The 17636-nt window shown below is 30.3% G+C and overlaps 1 protein-coding gene across 8 annotated transcripts in view; it reads right to left on the bottom strand.

Annotated features, from left to right (window-relative positions):
* LOC117104260 (CUGBP Elav-like family member 3-A) overlaps positions 1–17636 on the bottom strand; it is a 66004-nt gene that overhangs the window by 39879 nt on the left and 8489 nt on the right. For 7 of the 8 annotated variants that reach the window (XR_004444720.1, XM_033244991.1, XM_033244990.1 and 4 more), the window contains exons 3-6: positions 13697–13745; positions 7577–7609; positions 4506–4634; positions 858–937 (exon numbers count right to left, since the gene is read on the bottom strand). Coding sequence is in view for 7 of the 8 variants with exons in the window: in XM_033244991.1 (XP_033100882.1) it covers positions 858–937; positions 4506–4634; positions 7577–7609; positions 13697–13745 (291 nt within the window). In the remaining variant the exon portion in view is untranslated. The remainder of the gene's footprint in view (positions 1–857; positions 938–4505; positions 4635–7576; positions 7610–13696; positions 13746–17636) is intronic. The other variant, XM_033244992.1, reaches the window with a different exon arrangement.

Raw genomic sequence — 17636 nt, 5'->3', positions numbered from 1 at the left:
ATATAATGATGCTAGAGTTCCTAACCCATAATATGAATACTTTTTTTTTATTGTTTCTTTTCAGTCTCACCAACAGTGAGCAACTTGCCACTTACAGTGAAATAATACTGTAACTCTGTGCGATTAGTTGTAGGAGATTTGAACCTAGGACCCTGGAATTTGAAAACAAGGCGGAACTTTTTAATACCTTTTTTAGCGAACCCACCACCCGCCAATAATGATTGTTTCGAATAAAATGGAATTTTATTTTTGGCCAATTTGCGCACCCACCGCCATGAAAAATTAGAAATTTCAGAAAGTAATACAAATTTTTCTTTATTTTTATTACAACTGCCGCTGCCTTGAAATCTCCAAAAATAAGATATGTATATTTCTTTCTAATTTTTAAATTAAAATTTTACATTTACCAATAAAATTAAATTTGTATTTTCCCCTCAGTCTGAATGTTTTTGGCAAAACCATTTGCTAAAAATAAAGAAACAAAATTTTACTTTTTATTTTTTTTTTCTGCCTTTTTCTGACAATCCCTAAAAAAATAAGTTATGAAAACAAGGTATAAAAAAGTATCGCCTTAAGTACCAAACCAAGCACCACATATTTCACTCTACATAATATATAATGTATATAATGATACATAAAACATACATGCATATTACTGATTGTGTGCACATGGTTTCAAACCCTATCCAGCATATCAAATTTTCTAACAAAACAACCGTTGCATACCTAAATATAGTCATGATATGCCTATATACGGTCATCAATGACCATATTTGGGCATGTGACATGTTTCTTGTCTACTAAAATTTCATAGTCTGGACAGAGCTTTAATGAATGAAAAATGAAAGAATCCTCACAGGCATTGTTTGACATTGGTGCAGGTTGTTTATAGCTGCTGCAGCTTCTTTTCTAGTACTGAATTTAACGAAAGCACATCCTGAAAATAATTACATGTAGAAACACATTAAATACACATGCAAAAATATCTATCATCCGAATCTGATTCAGGTTCATATTCGAATGACAGACAGTTATATTTGGTGCAGTTGAACATATCATTCATAGCCTTGATATCAATCATAACGACATATAGTAGGTCAACCGTCAACCATAATGAATTGGTACAAAATATTTAATCTACTATCTATGATGATGTTGAGACACATACTGAAGTTTGAAACAAGACTAATAGTGAAAACATAGGCCTTGGCATTATATAAAATATTACATCAATATGTAGTGCAAAATTACGTTCAGTTGTGGCAACACTTTAGTTGATTAAAGCAATTTCCTCTGCCATTAGTGGCAAATGCTTTGTCGTTAATAGCGGCAATGATTAGTCACTAGCGGTGATGCTCGGTAATTAGTTACATTGCTTCATCCTTAGTTGCAATGCTCAGACATAAGTAGTAATGCTCAGTAATTAGGGGCAATGCTCAGTCATTAATGGCAATGCTCAGTCATTAGTGGCAATGCTCAGTCACTAGCCATTGCTCTATCCTTAGTTGCAATGCTCAGTAATAGTGCCAATGCTATACCCTTTAATAGTTGCAATGCTCAGACTCAGACTTATAGTGACAATGTTCATTTATTATGGGCAATGTTCAGTCATTAGTGGCAATGCTCAGTCATTAGTGGCAATGCTCAGTCACTAGCGGCGATGCTTATAATTAGTGGCAATGCACATTAGTGGCAATGCTCAGATAAGGTTTTAGTTATGCTCAGTTTAATATTATTAGTAATGTTGTTTTATAGCAATGCTCAGAATTATTAAAATATTCATTATGTATATTATATTCTCTATAATACAGAGGTTGGCTATACCGGTCTAATCATTAGCATTAGCAGATTTTTTTTTGCCTTTCTACAAAAGCCTATGATTAGTCTATTAAGTTATCAACATGGCTTCCTTTGTTGATGAATGAACATTAAATTTCCATTTTAATACGGTTCAAACCCACGTTATATAAATGCATCAACTACAGTAAGACTATACATTATTGTAACTTGTCTTCAATGCATAAAACAACTTTTTTAATAATAATCAAGTGAACAGATTCTTTGTGCGACAACAAGTGCTCAACATTTGTATTGATATGCATTTTTATAATGCCTTACCTCCCCTGGTTGTAACATAGTGACTGTAGTATTTTTTTTAAAACTCAACAAGCCTAGCATTTACAGGGTTGATCATGCCACCATATTTGACCAGTATTAGCTTTAAGACAATTTTATAGCTATCAGCACGTGGCCTAGCTACAAACATTTACTGCTTGTCAAGGTCTATACCCAGTAGTTTTTTTTTTTATCTCTTTGTAATTCCCTTTGGGAGTTAATGATGGTAGGCTACAGTATTTGATGAGTTCTTTGTAAAATCCATTTCATTGGAGCCTTGCAAAACCACTGTCATTATTTTTAGTATTTATATGGGTATTTTTGAAGCCTTCCAAACTATCAAACATTGAAATCTATAACCTTTTGTGCAATTTCAGTACATAGAGTGAATGTTGGTTGTTTCGCCATCTCAGCACAAAGATTCATGCAGTATCTGAAGTTTATATTATTGAATTTTATCTAATATAATACATTTTATCAATTTTTTGGCATCATGTGTCTGCTATGCCAATATATAATATGTACGTAAACTAAATGTCAGCATTTGGGGCTTAAGTGTGGCTTTACCATGGTTTTGCCGATACTTTCTTGTGGAAATTTTCAGAAAGTAAAATCAATACTAAAATAATATTGATAGATTTACTTGCTACTGTAATGTTAACATTAACTTTATGGTGCTAACTCAACTCCATTAAATCAAAGCTGTATGACACCCTAGGTTTCTCCAAAATGTCAAAGTCATTCCAAAAGCAATACTTTAAATAAGAATACTAATTCATGCATTCCAAATGATACACAAGATTTCCACTTTGTATTACATAAATGCTTGCATGGTGGCACTGTTTAATGAGCATACAACCATTTTTTACGCAGCTTGTCTTGCATTATTGCTAAATAATGCCACCATGCCAGAATATGGCATTCCAGCTTGTGACAGTTATTTTATACCCATAATGAAAAATAGGCAAATAATCAGAGAACTTTCTGTGGTCCAAACCAGTAACAGTGAAATAATAATAATAAATAATAATAATAATAATAATAATAATAATAATATTTTTATCATTATTTTTATTATTAATTTTATTATTATTTTTATTATTTTTATTATTATTATTATTTTTATTATTATTATTATTATTTTTGTTATTATTATTATTTTTATTAATAATAATAATAATAATTAAATAATTATAATAATTATTGTATATTTATATAGTGCATATCTAAAGCTCTATGCAATTTAAAATTAATTATTACACTAAAATTACACTGTTCCCTGGTCCAAACCCTCTTTTCTCCAACCTTCCTGATTAACTGAACCATCCTACCGCCTTGTATCAAATACCATCAGAAACAAGATGGGAATTGTGAAATTGACCTTTTACATGCTAAAATTCCTCAGAACACATTGTAAAGCTCTTCCCACAGACCCTACCAGGGGCAGGCATTCCTAATCCCCTGACTTCCACCAGTAACCCCTTCTTAAAGGAATCCTGATTATTAGCATGAAACAGCATAATCTTTTATCTTATTTTTCTACGCTGAAAATCAAGATTTTATTAAGGCTAATTAGATGGATATTGCAGTAGGAACGCAAGGTACAGTATCATACGGTGTGTTTAATGTCCAAATAAAATGGCAGCGAAAGAGGCAAGTAACAGGCAGCCCAACAGGCAGTTAATCTGAATTTAACGTACCAGCTAAAGTATGCAATCTAGTATTGCATTACTGCATAATTATCTCATTTGCTTATAAACCACAGCATAATACATGCACTCAACATAATATATCAAAAGTATTATAATATATTAGGTAGGATTTTTTAGTAAAAATTATTTTCTAATATTAAGAAATCATAATAAAAAATCATAATGAGATGTATTTGTATCTTTATTCCTGAAGATGACCCAATAAAGGTCAAAACTTCCCCTCATTATTCAGAGTAATGTTAGATGTATTTGTCTGTACAGTATTCGAGTCTCTTCAGAAAATTAAATTTTAATGAATATTAAAAGCTAACTCAAATACATTCAATGCTCCAAAAGGTTTTAAATTAGAACTCCTCCTAAATTAATGTAATGTTAGTAATTTATATAGAAGGCCAACTCAAACAGCGTCATGCGACACAGCCTTGACTTGAATAGTTGTCGGGTCTGTGTGATTTAAATGCAGACACGATTATTTGTGTCTGGGTCGTGTCTTAGAATATTAAACATGTTTAATATTTCTCACAACAGCTTAAAACTGTCCCTGACAATGAATCGCGTCAGGCTGCGTCATACAACGCTTTTTGAGTTAAAATAGGTCTTAATTATATAATGCCTGGTATTTTTTAATTAATCAGCTTTTAAGCTTACATCATATTAAGGATATTAGTCTGAGCATACCTTTGCTAACACCATTTGGATCTCTTAATATTGTACATTCTTCAATTTTACCAAAAGGATGAAACAATGCCCGCACATCGTCTTCAGTTTGGTGCTTATTGAGCATACCAACAAACAATTTACGATCCTCTGCGGAATTGGGAGAAAAAAATGAGTTATAATAATACTACTGTAGATAATACATGAATTTAAAAAGCAGTTATGACCTAAAAAACAGTGAAGTAATTGATTATAATGATGATGATCATTATCAACAACATCTTTCATCAATTATAGTTACCAACGTCAGATTAGCGTCAACCATCAACCATCAGTGACAACTGTCAACAACCATATCATCCTCATTATTAAATTATCATCTAATTTCATCATCACGCTCGCCTCTTTCCAAAAGAGTGAAGGTGCTGTTGGCCTGGAGTTTGATGAATAAATTCCCTGTATGGGGAGCATGTATGGGGAGCAAGGTGCTGTTGAGCACAACAGGCTGGGTTATATTTGGCAAGAAATAATAATAATAAAAGCTTGTAATGCACCATAGAATGATCAAAGGCGCACTGTATGAGATGCCAGAAACTGCAATACTGACAAAAAGGAATTATGGCAACAGGACTTGTGAGCACAGTAATCTTGAGTTCAGTACTTCATTTATAAATTAAACATGGATTCTGATTGTAACATGCTTTATAGATAAAGATTTACCAGGGATTTATCAGTTATTTTGTAGAACACACATTGGAATCGACATGTGTGTAACATGCATTTTGTTACATGAATTCATTTATTCTATAGAGGCCATTCTGGAATTCTATTTTGTAACATGAACATGGGGAAATCCAGAAAATGGCACTCTCAGACCTAAATTTTTCATTATAATTCTTTTTATTCACCTTTTTTTTACACCCCTTTGAATCCGCCACTGACGAAATAGGATCGAGTGTGCTTTCTTGGCAAGACCATACTGCAGATGTTTTGACCTGCTTTGTATAATTTGATTAGGATTGTACATAAACAGTCAGCCCCTAAATAGTGATTAAAGTAACGATGTGTGCATATTTTGATTGCATAATTGCCAGTAAAATTTGCATAATTATGTGTACTTTCTCAACGCATTCCGAAACCCCAAAGGATGATAGGCAATTTCCGCGACACCTCTAGACATTGATCTCAACACATTAAAACCCTTGCACGCTGCAGTAGCTTGCAATGAAATGACAGCACTGTGTACGGTGAAAAGAAATTGTACTATGTGCACAAAAGAAAATAAGATAAAACCAAATTTATTGTCCCATTAATATCAAAATTACTGTGCATTAAAATGAAATTGATATAATAAAGTAAAAATTTTAAAAAATAATAAGACATAGCTCCCACCACAAAAGCGCAACCAAAACAGTGACAAACAAAAATGAAAATCCTTCACAACACCACTACCACTACCAGCCACTATCACCATGACCACCAACTGGGGTTCTAATCTCAATTTGGTGGACCTTTCCACGAAGCCACGCCCCAATGTTATTGTTGCCAAGGGCCCTAGAAAGCGAAAAAATACTCAAAATAGTGGGACATGTATGTATTGCTGGTTATGAACACATTCTCATTGGTCAGTTTGACCGACACTCTGAAAGGTCTGTTGTGCCATATAGTGTGTTTTGCCAGGAGAAAATCACATGGTATTCAACTAAGAGTGAAGAAGCCTAAGAAAAAGATCAATCAATCAATTTCAATTTTGCAGATACTTTTTACTACAAAAAAAATTGAATTTCAATGCATGTCTAGAAACATTCTGCAGGGAGCACATATATATTTTATTTTATCATGTAAACAATAAACAAAATTAATATTATTAATATTAATACTATGTATAATAATGGTAATTAAATAAATTAAAACAAATTTAGAATGAATTAAATTTATAAACTAGAGTGGTAACTTCACTCCGCCATCCTGTCCCTGAAAATTGAATAAAAAGACCAAAAAAACTGACTTTCTGTGACCTTGACCTATGACCTTTTTACCCACCAAAACCACCTCTGCCATAGACAACTGTGACCACTTCACTAAATTTCATGAAAGTTGAATTTCACAATCATAAATAGTTATATTAATCAAATTACGAGAAACAATATCCAGTACTTTTCCATTTTTTATATCGAACACTAAATGTTATAGCATATATTTTTCTTTGTCAGAATTGTGATTTATCATTGCTAGGAACATCCTATCTGTTGACCTGTATATCCATAATAAAGAGCATCTTCTTGAGGGATTCTACTGTAGCTAGATCAATACGCTGTTTAATTATGTTGGATATCGCTGGATACCCACAGTACAATATTGACCCATACATTATTATATACCTTGGTTGGCTAGTTAATGCATACCCTATTCATACTTATGAATATATAATGTAGCTTAATCAATTGGACATGGAACAAAGGACTCAGCTGGTACGCTAAATTTTTAGTAGCTTGGGGAGCCATTGCATCGTTGATTCGTTCATTATGAAGTGGAGACAATATCCGGTGCGCAATAATTATGTTGAATAGGCTTCAGTGCAAACGGCATGACAGAAATGTCGTCTATATAAAGAATTTCATTCATTTTTTGTATTGACGTCGATTCTAAATATCATTTTACATGGTTTCGAAAAAAATTACTTTATAAGAAACATATTTATTTTCGGGAGCTACAAAATGTAAAATTCAAAAAATCAGTAAAAGTAGCATTATGTATTATAAATTGCTACTGCATTCAGCTTTTTAAATGTATTCATTGCTGGTACTTAATTGTAACAACTTGACAGAATGTTTGATAGAACACTGCAATGAACCACCTTCCACACAGACCGAATATAAATCTTGAACCTCAAGACAAATCAAATGTGAGGTGTTGTCACAGTCTTTTGGTACTAAACAATAAAAATTTATATTTACAAAGACGGTGCATTATAATCTCTATTTTGATTTTGAATCAAGTTCCTAGTTAAGTACAGCCAGAGTAAGATTATTTTCAAATTCAGATGTCTAAAAACGTACTTTAGAGAAAATTGCCTCTAACAACAAACATACCTGATAAATTTCTTGTAGCTTTTCCTATCAATTCTGAAAAACAGTTTTACAAAATGGGTCTCAAAACACTTAAGCGCAGTCAGAACATTGGCTATGATGTAAAACCATGGAGCAATAAAATTAGCTACATGGTAAAACATACATATTAACACTGAAACCAAATTTAGACAAAATATGACTTCATATAATTTATATTGACCTACACCTCACAAATATCTAATTATTATAAATATAGGTAAAGATATATACTCTATGAATATGTAAACAGAGGAACTCGTTTTTACTCCAGCTAATTCCTCATCTTAGCTGTTAATGATCATAAATTTTGAGATCTTCAAAAAAATGTATCTCTTTATATATCATATAAAAGTATATAACATAGATAATATATACACAGGGCTCAAAATATATTATACAGCAAGACCAGCTAGATCAGCTATTAGATTTGATCAATTTATGAGTTATCAATCTTGATGCCTACGCAAATATTAGTCAATCTGTATCTTAATGGTTGAGTAAGTTGCGTACTTTACAATCCCAGGGTTCTGCGTTTAATCCTGGCAAATGCCAGGCAAAATAAGCATACTCCGTAAGCTTTATATTTTTTCAACATTATGCTAATACACCTGAATTCATTATAATAATTATTATAGTCTATTTATAATAATTGAAATCTAAATTTAAATCTGATTAAAGCAACTAATTCTTCACACTCTTGCACATGCATAGTTGGACAGCACTAGTCCTTGATGCATGGCAAATATAACAGATCAATATGAAGCACCCTCTTCTAAGCATTTGAAGACAGGATCTCCAAAGAGGTTATTTTGTAAATAATGTATATATAGTATATATTATCCAATTTTTGATTAATAAGAATTAATTTGACTCAATTGCTTCAATTGAGAAGAGTATGAATCATATATCTTATAACAAAAAAAGTTTACAATTTAAGTTTTTGACTACCCTACTTGTTTATTAAAAGCAATATTTTCTATACAGTAACCCATATTGCACCGACAAAATATTCAAATGCTAATATAGTAGGAGCCATTCCTTTAACTCGAAGAATGCATACACATGAGATTTTGCCTGTTAAACTCAACATTGTTTGATCAAAAAATATATATATATAGTACAGTATATGTTGGGCTTCAGACATCTTAACAAATTGTATTTCTGTCTCTAGAACACATAGTTTACTTTACTTAAAAAAATGAATTTACTGTATCTCTGTGTCTGTTTGGACTTGCATGATGTTAAATACCGATTGAAGTCGCTCCTGTTCTATTATATGTACCCGCAATACAACTGTTTTTCTAGTTTGTTTTGCTTTGATAAATTTGCTTACGTATGTCAATGAAGCTCGAGATTGCGTGCATTACACTGATAGCACTGTGTGTTTGTCAACACTTCTAGCATGACTTTTGCATTGATGAATTTGCTTGCGCAATTCTCTGTAGCTCAGATTGTTTCTAGTGTTTTTCGCATTGATGAATTTACTCGCTGGAATTATGTGTACGCTTCTAGTGTCTTGCATTAATGAATTTTCTTGTGCATATATGCGCATGTCCGTCTATATAGTGGCTCAAATGGTTTCTAGTGCATTTGAGTTTACTTGCGGAATTATGTGTAGTCTTCTAGCATGGATGCATTAATGAATTTTTCTGTGTACATTATGTCTGTGGTGCAACGATTTTTGTAGTGTTATGAACCGACAAATTTAGATTCTTGTTTGTGTACACTTTTGTGTCTTGCATTGATAAATTTGCTTGTTCATGTGTGTACTCGTCATTTGACCTGCTACATTTACTGTTTATGATGTTGACGACAAAACCAATACATTCTGTAAGAGTGTTCTGAGTGCAACCATATATCTTCCTACTTCAATTACATGACGTTTTCTAAGTTCATGAATTATAACTGTAAGATACGCAAATTAGCGTACAGAAATATATGTACACAAACACAATTATAGTTTCCATGTCCAATACCTAGCTAACAGTAAATTTTTGGTCCAGTACTAATATTTATTTAGGTAACAGTAGTATTATTTAATGTTTATTTTCATGTAATTGGTACAACTGTTACTAAGCTTCTGTAAATATTTTATAGCATAGAATTTGTATTGGAAATGAATCATCACTCTATATGAAAATTTAACATAAATGCAAATATAAAATTTAATTAAATTCCAATTAGTATCAAGTTTATGAACCGTAATTTAGTTATTATTTTATCATCATCATTAAAATAAGATCTTATTTCATATTTTATTAATTATCCTTTTCTATATTAATAAGACTGGACCATTTTGAAAATGTAAAGTCAAAATAAAGATCTCATATATGTGGATGTAATCTTTAATCTCATGAATTATTTAGAAACCGGAAAGATCACCAGGACTCTCCTGTAAATTGACTGGGAACAGAGGGATAAGAATAAAAATATTAGCATTTTAAGCAATGTTTTAACTTTACAAATAACTAAATCCTCTCTTCCTTACACCCTCACATCAGTTGCATAATTAATTGTAGGCCCACTAATAAAACAATCCTTTAAAAAATCATAAAAAACAAAACTCAATGGTCAAATCACCACCTTGTCCTGCCTCTCATATACAATATCAGATACCCAGAGAAAACATGTCCATAGTTGGTTAATCCCCTAAAACTGCCTCATATGTGCAGTTAAGTGGCACTTAAATCGTAATCTCCATGAATAGAGCTGATGTACATTATGTTAAGTGGGCAAAATATTTTCATGTTTGGAGGCCTAAATATTTAATATCAGGTTAATAGCAATGCAAAGAAACAAAAAATGTTCATAATCATTGGTGATTACTTTGTGTGGTATTGTCAAGAATTTTACAAATTTTGTAGTAGTTACATGAAGAGTTAATGTGTGTCATTTAATGTAACTTTTATATTTTTCATCCAGGGTGTTTCCTTTAGTTTAGACCTTGAGTCTGTGGATCCCATCATTTTGCATCTGCTTCATTGTGTTTGATTTTTCTGTTTTTGTGATTTTTTAATGAGACAAAATGAAGAAAAAAAGAAGATGATGTTAATATTTATGTTGTTCACATTGATTCTAATAATTGATAATTATGATTATGATCATGTTATTGTTATTGATGAAGGTGATGATAATGCTGATGATGCTGAATGGTTGTTGACAACAATGATGATGAAAAGATGACAATGAAACTTAATAATAACCAGTATTAATAAGAAGTAGTACAGTAGTAATGAAAATATTGTTTTAGTTTCCTTCTATACATGAACCACAATAAAACATAATTACCTTTGAAAATTTTAATCTCACTAAAAGATCTTATTCAACTCAGTTGTTATTTCAGTCAATAATAGTAATAACAATCTTGTATTATATTATTACTTGAATCAAAAGCGACCAAGGAAGAAAAAGTTCATACACATTAACACATTAATTTCATGATTTCTAGATTCCATACAGGTTTCTTGAATATTCCTTAATTCCATTATTCCTGTACTAAAAATATGCACTTACAGAAAACCATCAAGTTAATATGTAATTAAAAAAACAATTGCATAGCAGGTAGTGGTGGAAGTTCCCCAAATCACCTCTATTGTGACACTATGAATAAATTAATTAGTGCTTGCATGTCGTGAGTTAAAACCAAAAAATTGAAAAACAAATGAGAATACACTATTCTAAACAGTTAGTTATATTTCAATGTTAATAATTTTGATTTACTATATTTATCTATTTGTTTATTTCCAAGAAAATATTATGCACGACAAACATAATTACTGTTAAAACAATCATGATCATAAAAGGTATTAAAAATCAAAGAAACTAAAAATCAATTCAGGTATATTTATCTTCTGTGTTTGGCTGTTAAAATCCAACATATTATTAATATATATATCACTATTTTTTACATTTTAATTATTATTATTCTAGTCTCTTTTTGTGGTTTTCCATTTTTGGTTAATTTTAGGATAGTTTATTCTTGTTGTTTTTTAAGTCCTTTAAATCACCTGCATCATTTTGTCTACTTTTTCTTTACCTTACCTTTTGTTTACTTGGACATGACGCTTACAGACCTTGTTTACTTGCGCCTTATAAATCGACCTATTATTATTACTATTTATTATTATTATTATTATTTTTATTTTTATTATTATTTTTATTATTATTACCATCATCATCATCATCATTATTGCTATTACCGGTATGTATCAAAGAGTAAGGCATATATTTTTCATTGATTCACTGCATGTATACACCACCAGTTATTTAAATGATTGTTCCATTATTATTGAACAACACCACATTAACTATATCATAATTTTAATATTTATCATCATCATCATTCCTGACAAGATATTTATTGATCCTATTTATACGGACATAGAATTTAATAAACAACTTCATCTTTCCATTATGAAGTGGTTTTTAGTGTAAAAAATAGTACATCTTTATTAAAGGAATCGGAATGCTCACATATCCCCAGTTTAAAGGAATGAAGTAAATCTGGTTTGTTCAATTACTAATTCCTGCTCACCTGAACAAAGGGAAAATCTTTGCATGTCTTCGATATCAAAAGCTGTTTATAATAATTTGCGCGATGAAGATGCGATTCTATTGGAAACGTCATCTACATATATTGAAGGAATAGCAACTCTCCAAAATCACTTCTAGATGCTAAATTTTGAGGAACATTGTGCACTACTTGGAATATATTAATTTGTCTGTATTTTGATCTGTATATTCGTTTCGTTATTTAATAAGAAAACTAATAGTAGGCCTAATATACATTTAGATAAAAGTTTAATTTGTAAAAAGTGATTTCTGGATAAATACAATAGAGGAGCACGACATTTAAGGCCACTACAATTGGCAGCATTTAAGTGTATGCACACCTGCAATGCTTACTATTTGTTATATAAAGTAAAATTTAATATAAAAACTCTGTGATATCAATTAGCGCCAAGAAATTTAATTTTTAAAATATGGTACTAAAATATATATATTCCTATTATATATTGAAAACATTTAATATTGTTATTTAAGATTTAATAATTAAAGTAAGAGAGATTACTAAGACATTGACTAGGAAAATTCATTAAGTAGGCTTACATAAAAATATTTTTATTTGAGAAAATTTAAACAACTAATAATTTTATCTGATATGTATCTCCTCTACTATGAGATTATAAACAAAAAACTAAAAACAATTCAAAAAAGATTTGATCTCATTAAAATAATTAGAGTGATTACCAAGAAATTGATTTCAATCAATTCTTTAATTTAAATATACAAAAGTAATTTAGAGAAAATTATTAATATTTTATTATTATAGTTGGTGTATTGGTGTATTTTAATCATTATTTATCAACTTAAATTTCAAATAATAATATGCAAGAAGATATATGCCATTTAAAATACTTTCTACTCATTGTTTTTCAAATATGTATTTTACAGAATTATTACATTTTCTATATACTTGTACAGTAGTTTGAAATGGCAAATTATTGTTTTCTATGCAAAAACTAAAAGAGTAATATTTATAATACCTTTATTTCTACAGTTGAAAAAAAATAAATATAGTTTGTTATTATGATGAGATATTTGAAGACAAGGTTATATCCATCATATTCACATTTTCTCCATTACAGATTATATTATTTCAAGGCCATATTCTATTCACATTTATTGAAACATAAACATTTTAATATTTCATGCAAGAAAATTAATTTTTTTTATGACGTAGGTAGATTTTTTCATACTTTGTTGCATAGGCTTTCTTGAGCATGCAATTCACGATATTAACGATGGAAATCTTAACGTCACGTCATCTGAACTGTAGTACATTATTTATGATAATTGAACGAGCGCGCAGTGGAGTACTTAAGCGACCAGCTACAAAAATGCCTCTACTCTACCGGTTTGCTTAAGAATATCAATGGATGAATAAACACAAAGCTTCACTTCTTCTCATACGTATTGATTATTTTATCATTGAACTGGTAATTTCCTTTTTGCGGCTGCATAAATTAGCTATTTGAAAATTAATGGAAGATCAGTGAACAAGAATTAAGTTTTTTGTGGTGTCTGACAACATTTCCTTACCTCCTCTATTCTCACTGTCTGCTGGTTTGACTTGAATTGGCCGGTTCATCTATAAAACAAAATAATTTAATACATTACTTTTTACTAGTAATTTATTTACAGTACATATTCTTTTGTGTTTATGATGAGAGTACAGAAATTTTCTGTTTTTGATGGATAAAGTTTGCCTTGTACTTGAGTGATTCTTTGGGTGATTAATTTATTTCTTTGTTCATTTTGCAAATATTATATAAAAGACTTTATATATAGAGCATATGTTAAGCATCTAACAGTTAACATCAAAATAAACAAGGACTTATAGGCTTAATCTAGCCCTAAAACTAATCCTATTGTACAACCTGGACTAAACACAATGCGGCCGTTGACTCCAAAAAGCTCATCTATCCTTTGTGTAGATATTTTTTGTACCCTTCTACCTAGTAGTCACTAAAACCACCAAATATACATATTTTTTTTTGATATATATAATTCTGTGGCTTAATATTTCAGAATGTAATCAATGTAATAAAAATAATGTAGAAATTTCTGAAGAAAATAATATAAAATAATATAATAAATAAAATATTTATTAATAATATAAATATTTTCTACTAATTCCTAACAATTAATATGTTAACTAAGCATATATATATATAGTCTCTTATACACATCTAGATGTGTATAAGAGACAGATATATATATATATATAGTATTTATAGGTTTTATTTGTTTATAATCTAAACACCCATTATCATATAGCTATGTACTGTATTGGAAAATGTCAGATATTTAGGTTCTTTTGTTCTTGTAACTGTCTATCTACACAGGGTATCTCCCAATGGATTTATTTTGTCCAAATATACAGCTTTTTCTCTAATCAGTACACTCCACTTTTATGTTGATGCTGCTTCACTGTGTTTTTAATAATCTCGGACACATGTTCATTAATAGACTTCTATAGTAGTTAACTCTTTGTAGATCACTTGGTCTTTGTTGTTGAGTGCAGTGGAGTATTAGTGACCACAAAGCACCTCCTAATTCAGAGGAACAAACTACCCTCTACTGCTGCCTTCACACCTGCTCCTAAAATAGGCCTACTACAATGATTTTCTTGAGAATATTTTATGGTTTAGTCATTTTCAGGTAAATCTTTATACTTGTACTGGTGTACCATGTACCATGATATTTTTTTTTTGAATTATCATAATATAAAAATTGTGTTGTTCAAAATATTAAAGCATAAATAATAAATTACTTTAAAGTTGTTCTACAGTGTTCACCAGTGAAAATAACAGTGATGCAATCAGGGTTAAAGTTATTTTAGATGTGTGTAAAATTTAGATACTCCCCTCCCAGCATTAAACATTTAGTTAAACTATTTAATTGCTCATTACAAAACAACAAACAACTTAACATTATCTGATGCAAGTTATAATTCAATCTTCACCGATTTACAGACTATTCTGAAATCAATTAACAGGCAATTTATTAACCAGTGCATATAATATTATTTATGCAGAAACTTATATGGCAAGAAGGAATTTTTTTTTTCATTTTTACTCTTAATTTAAATCTGACTTAACAATATTAATATTAACAATTCCAAAATTGTATTTTATTTATCAAATTCATAAGCCTATCAGAGGGTAAATCTTTAAAATAAGCTGATAGAAAATATAAAAGAAAACATTTTGAATTTATGACATCCTAATAAAATGTCAGAGAGATAAACCTATGGTTATACTGTAAGAAGTTTGCAATATGAAGTCTGAATTTATCTGTGAACCTATTAAGTAATAACAAAAAAAACTGCTTGAAAATTAATTAAATCAATTATAATTATTAAATATATATAATAAATGTATTAAATTTCCCTTACAAAAGCTTATAAAACTGATATGTAAAATGTTAAAATTTAACAAAAATTATCAGGATTAAATTTTTCAATGATATTTGCAAATTACAATACTGTCAGAGAGATAAACCTATGGTTATACTGTAAGAAGTTTGCAATATGAAGTCTGAATTTATCAGTGAACCTATTAAGTAATAAAAAAAAACTGCTTGAAAATTAATTAAATTAATTATAATTATTAAATATATATAATAAATGTATTAAATCTCCCTTACAAAAGCTTATAAAACTGATATGTAAAATGTTAAAATTTAACAAAAATTATCAGGATTAAATTTTTCAATGATATTTGCAAATTACAATACTGGCCTTGAAACAACAATTATGGTTTCTCATGGCAGCAGTAGTAATTCTAATTAACCTATAAGCTTGATCTTAATTACAAATTTTAGTTAAATGTATTCGAGTCGTGTTCCATTTTATGATCAATGCTTCTTAGATGGACACACACACTTAGCTAAACACAAAATATGTTAATGAGCTGACACTGACAGCCATGGCATTATGTAAGTGTACAAACCATTCTAAACGTTTGTACATTAACGCAAGATTTTGACCATAAAACACAAGCCTATAAAGACGTGTTATTCATATTGGCTTTTTCTTTCGACATTTTCAACTTATCAATTATGTAGGCATAATTTTAAAGAAATTCTGATGTTTTTCTTTGGTGTTCAAGGCCATGTTATTATATTGCCATCCAATTTTGGTTTACTCATTTTGTTTTAATAATTTGGAAAATGGATGGAATTGTGTAGCACCATTATCACTGAAATTTCACAAGTTGGGGTGTCAGTAATAATATTTGAATAACATATAGTCTACAGTAAGTATGACTTGAGACTCATTTATTCTGATCTTGTTAAAAAAATGTAATCATTCATTTAAAAAACATGTCTTTTTAACAATTATTTTTAAAACTAATTTGCTTGCAAAAATGACACATTTTTAATATTCAGTAACAGCAAATAATTTATATACAAAAAGTACAATGTAATACTGCTTCTGCATTTCAGATAAAATGAATATCATATTTTTATTTAGTTATACAAAAGATGAACCTATATATTCAAAATCGATCAAAATTCAATGTAGATATCAAAACAATTCAATTATATATACAGTACAGATAAATTCTTTTAGCAATTGTCTATCAGAAGACTGTTGTCAAATACAATAAATTAATTATTGTATAGTTTATTTATATTAACATGCAATTTTTTATTTATTGTATAATAGGCTGTAAATTGGTGCTTGCCTCATGTTTATCCCTCCCTTTTCGCATTTTAATGTAAATTATGAAGTACGTATTGTTATATTAGTAGTACAGTACCGTACTCTCGTCTGATATGACGAGTCTTATGCAGTGGCATATCTAGGGATAGCGGAAGACACACAAAAAATCTTTCCCCAGTCGTCACCACTCCCAGTGTTCCTTTTCCCGAACAGGGTTGGCTACTTAATACTCTCAGGTCCCAACCTACCTGTGGGATATTTCATTTGTTGGGAAATTCTCGCCGGTGTCGATTCCCACACCTGCTGGGAAAATTATCCACCCTTTTCTTGTACAGTTGATGAGTTTTTTTGTAGAAAAATGTAAAGCCTGTTTTTCCACATTCTATCAGGGTTTTTGCAGAGCCAAAAAATGCGCAAACAATCAGAGTTCAGGAAGCGAACCGACGTTTTTTATTCGCACTAGTAGGCGAATTTATTCGCGCAAATCGAAAGCGTCGGTTCATATGAATGTGCATTCACATTTGTATCAGAGTTTTTCGCTTCTGTTTCTACTTTTTGCGAAGTGAAAAAATCCTGGAAAAAATACGCAGCACATGGAGTTCAGGAAGCGAGCCGACGCTGTCGATTCGCGCGAATGAATTCGCCTGCTGAAAACAGGCTTAAATAAGGTAAAACGCACCGTGCCTTATATTATCATGCAAGAGGGCACGTCGAAGGTGCACTGAACTTCTCAGTTTGTATGTACACTATGGAGTCTGTGCTTAAGCCTATTGTACTGAACACTTGTCGTTCTTCACCTACCAAATCTCC

The sequence above is a fragment of the Anneissia japonica genome, unplaced genomic scaffold (genome assembly GCF_011630105.1).
Source record: "Anneissia japonica isolate Jap-2015-1 unplaced genomic scaffold, ASM1163010v1 scaffold5280_len750649_cov202, whole genome shotgun sequence".
Classification (NCBI taxonomy): domain Eukaryota; kingdom Metazoa; phylum Echinodermata; class Crinoidea; order Comatulida; family Comatulidae; genus Anneissia; species Anneissia japonica.
Note: the sequence above shows the minus strand (reverse complement) of the source record. Positions and strands in the feature narration are given on the sequence as shown.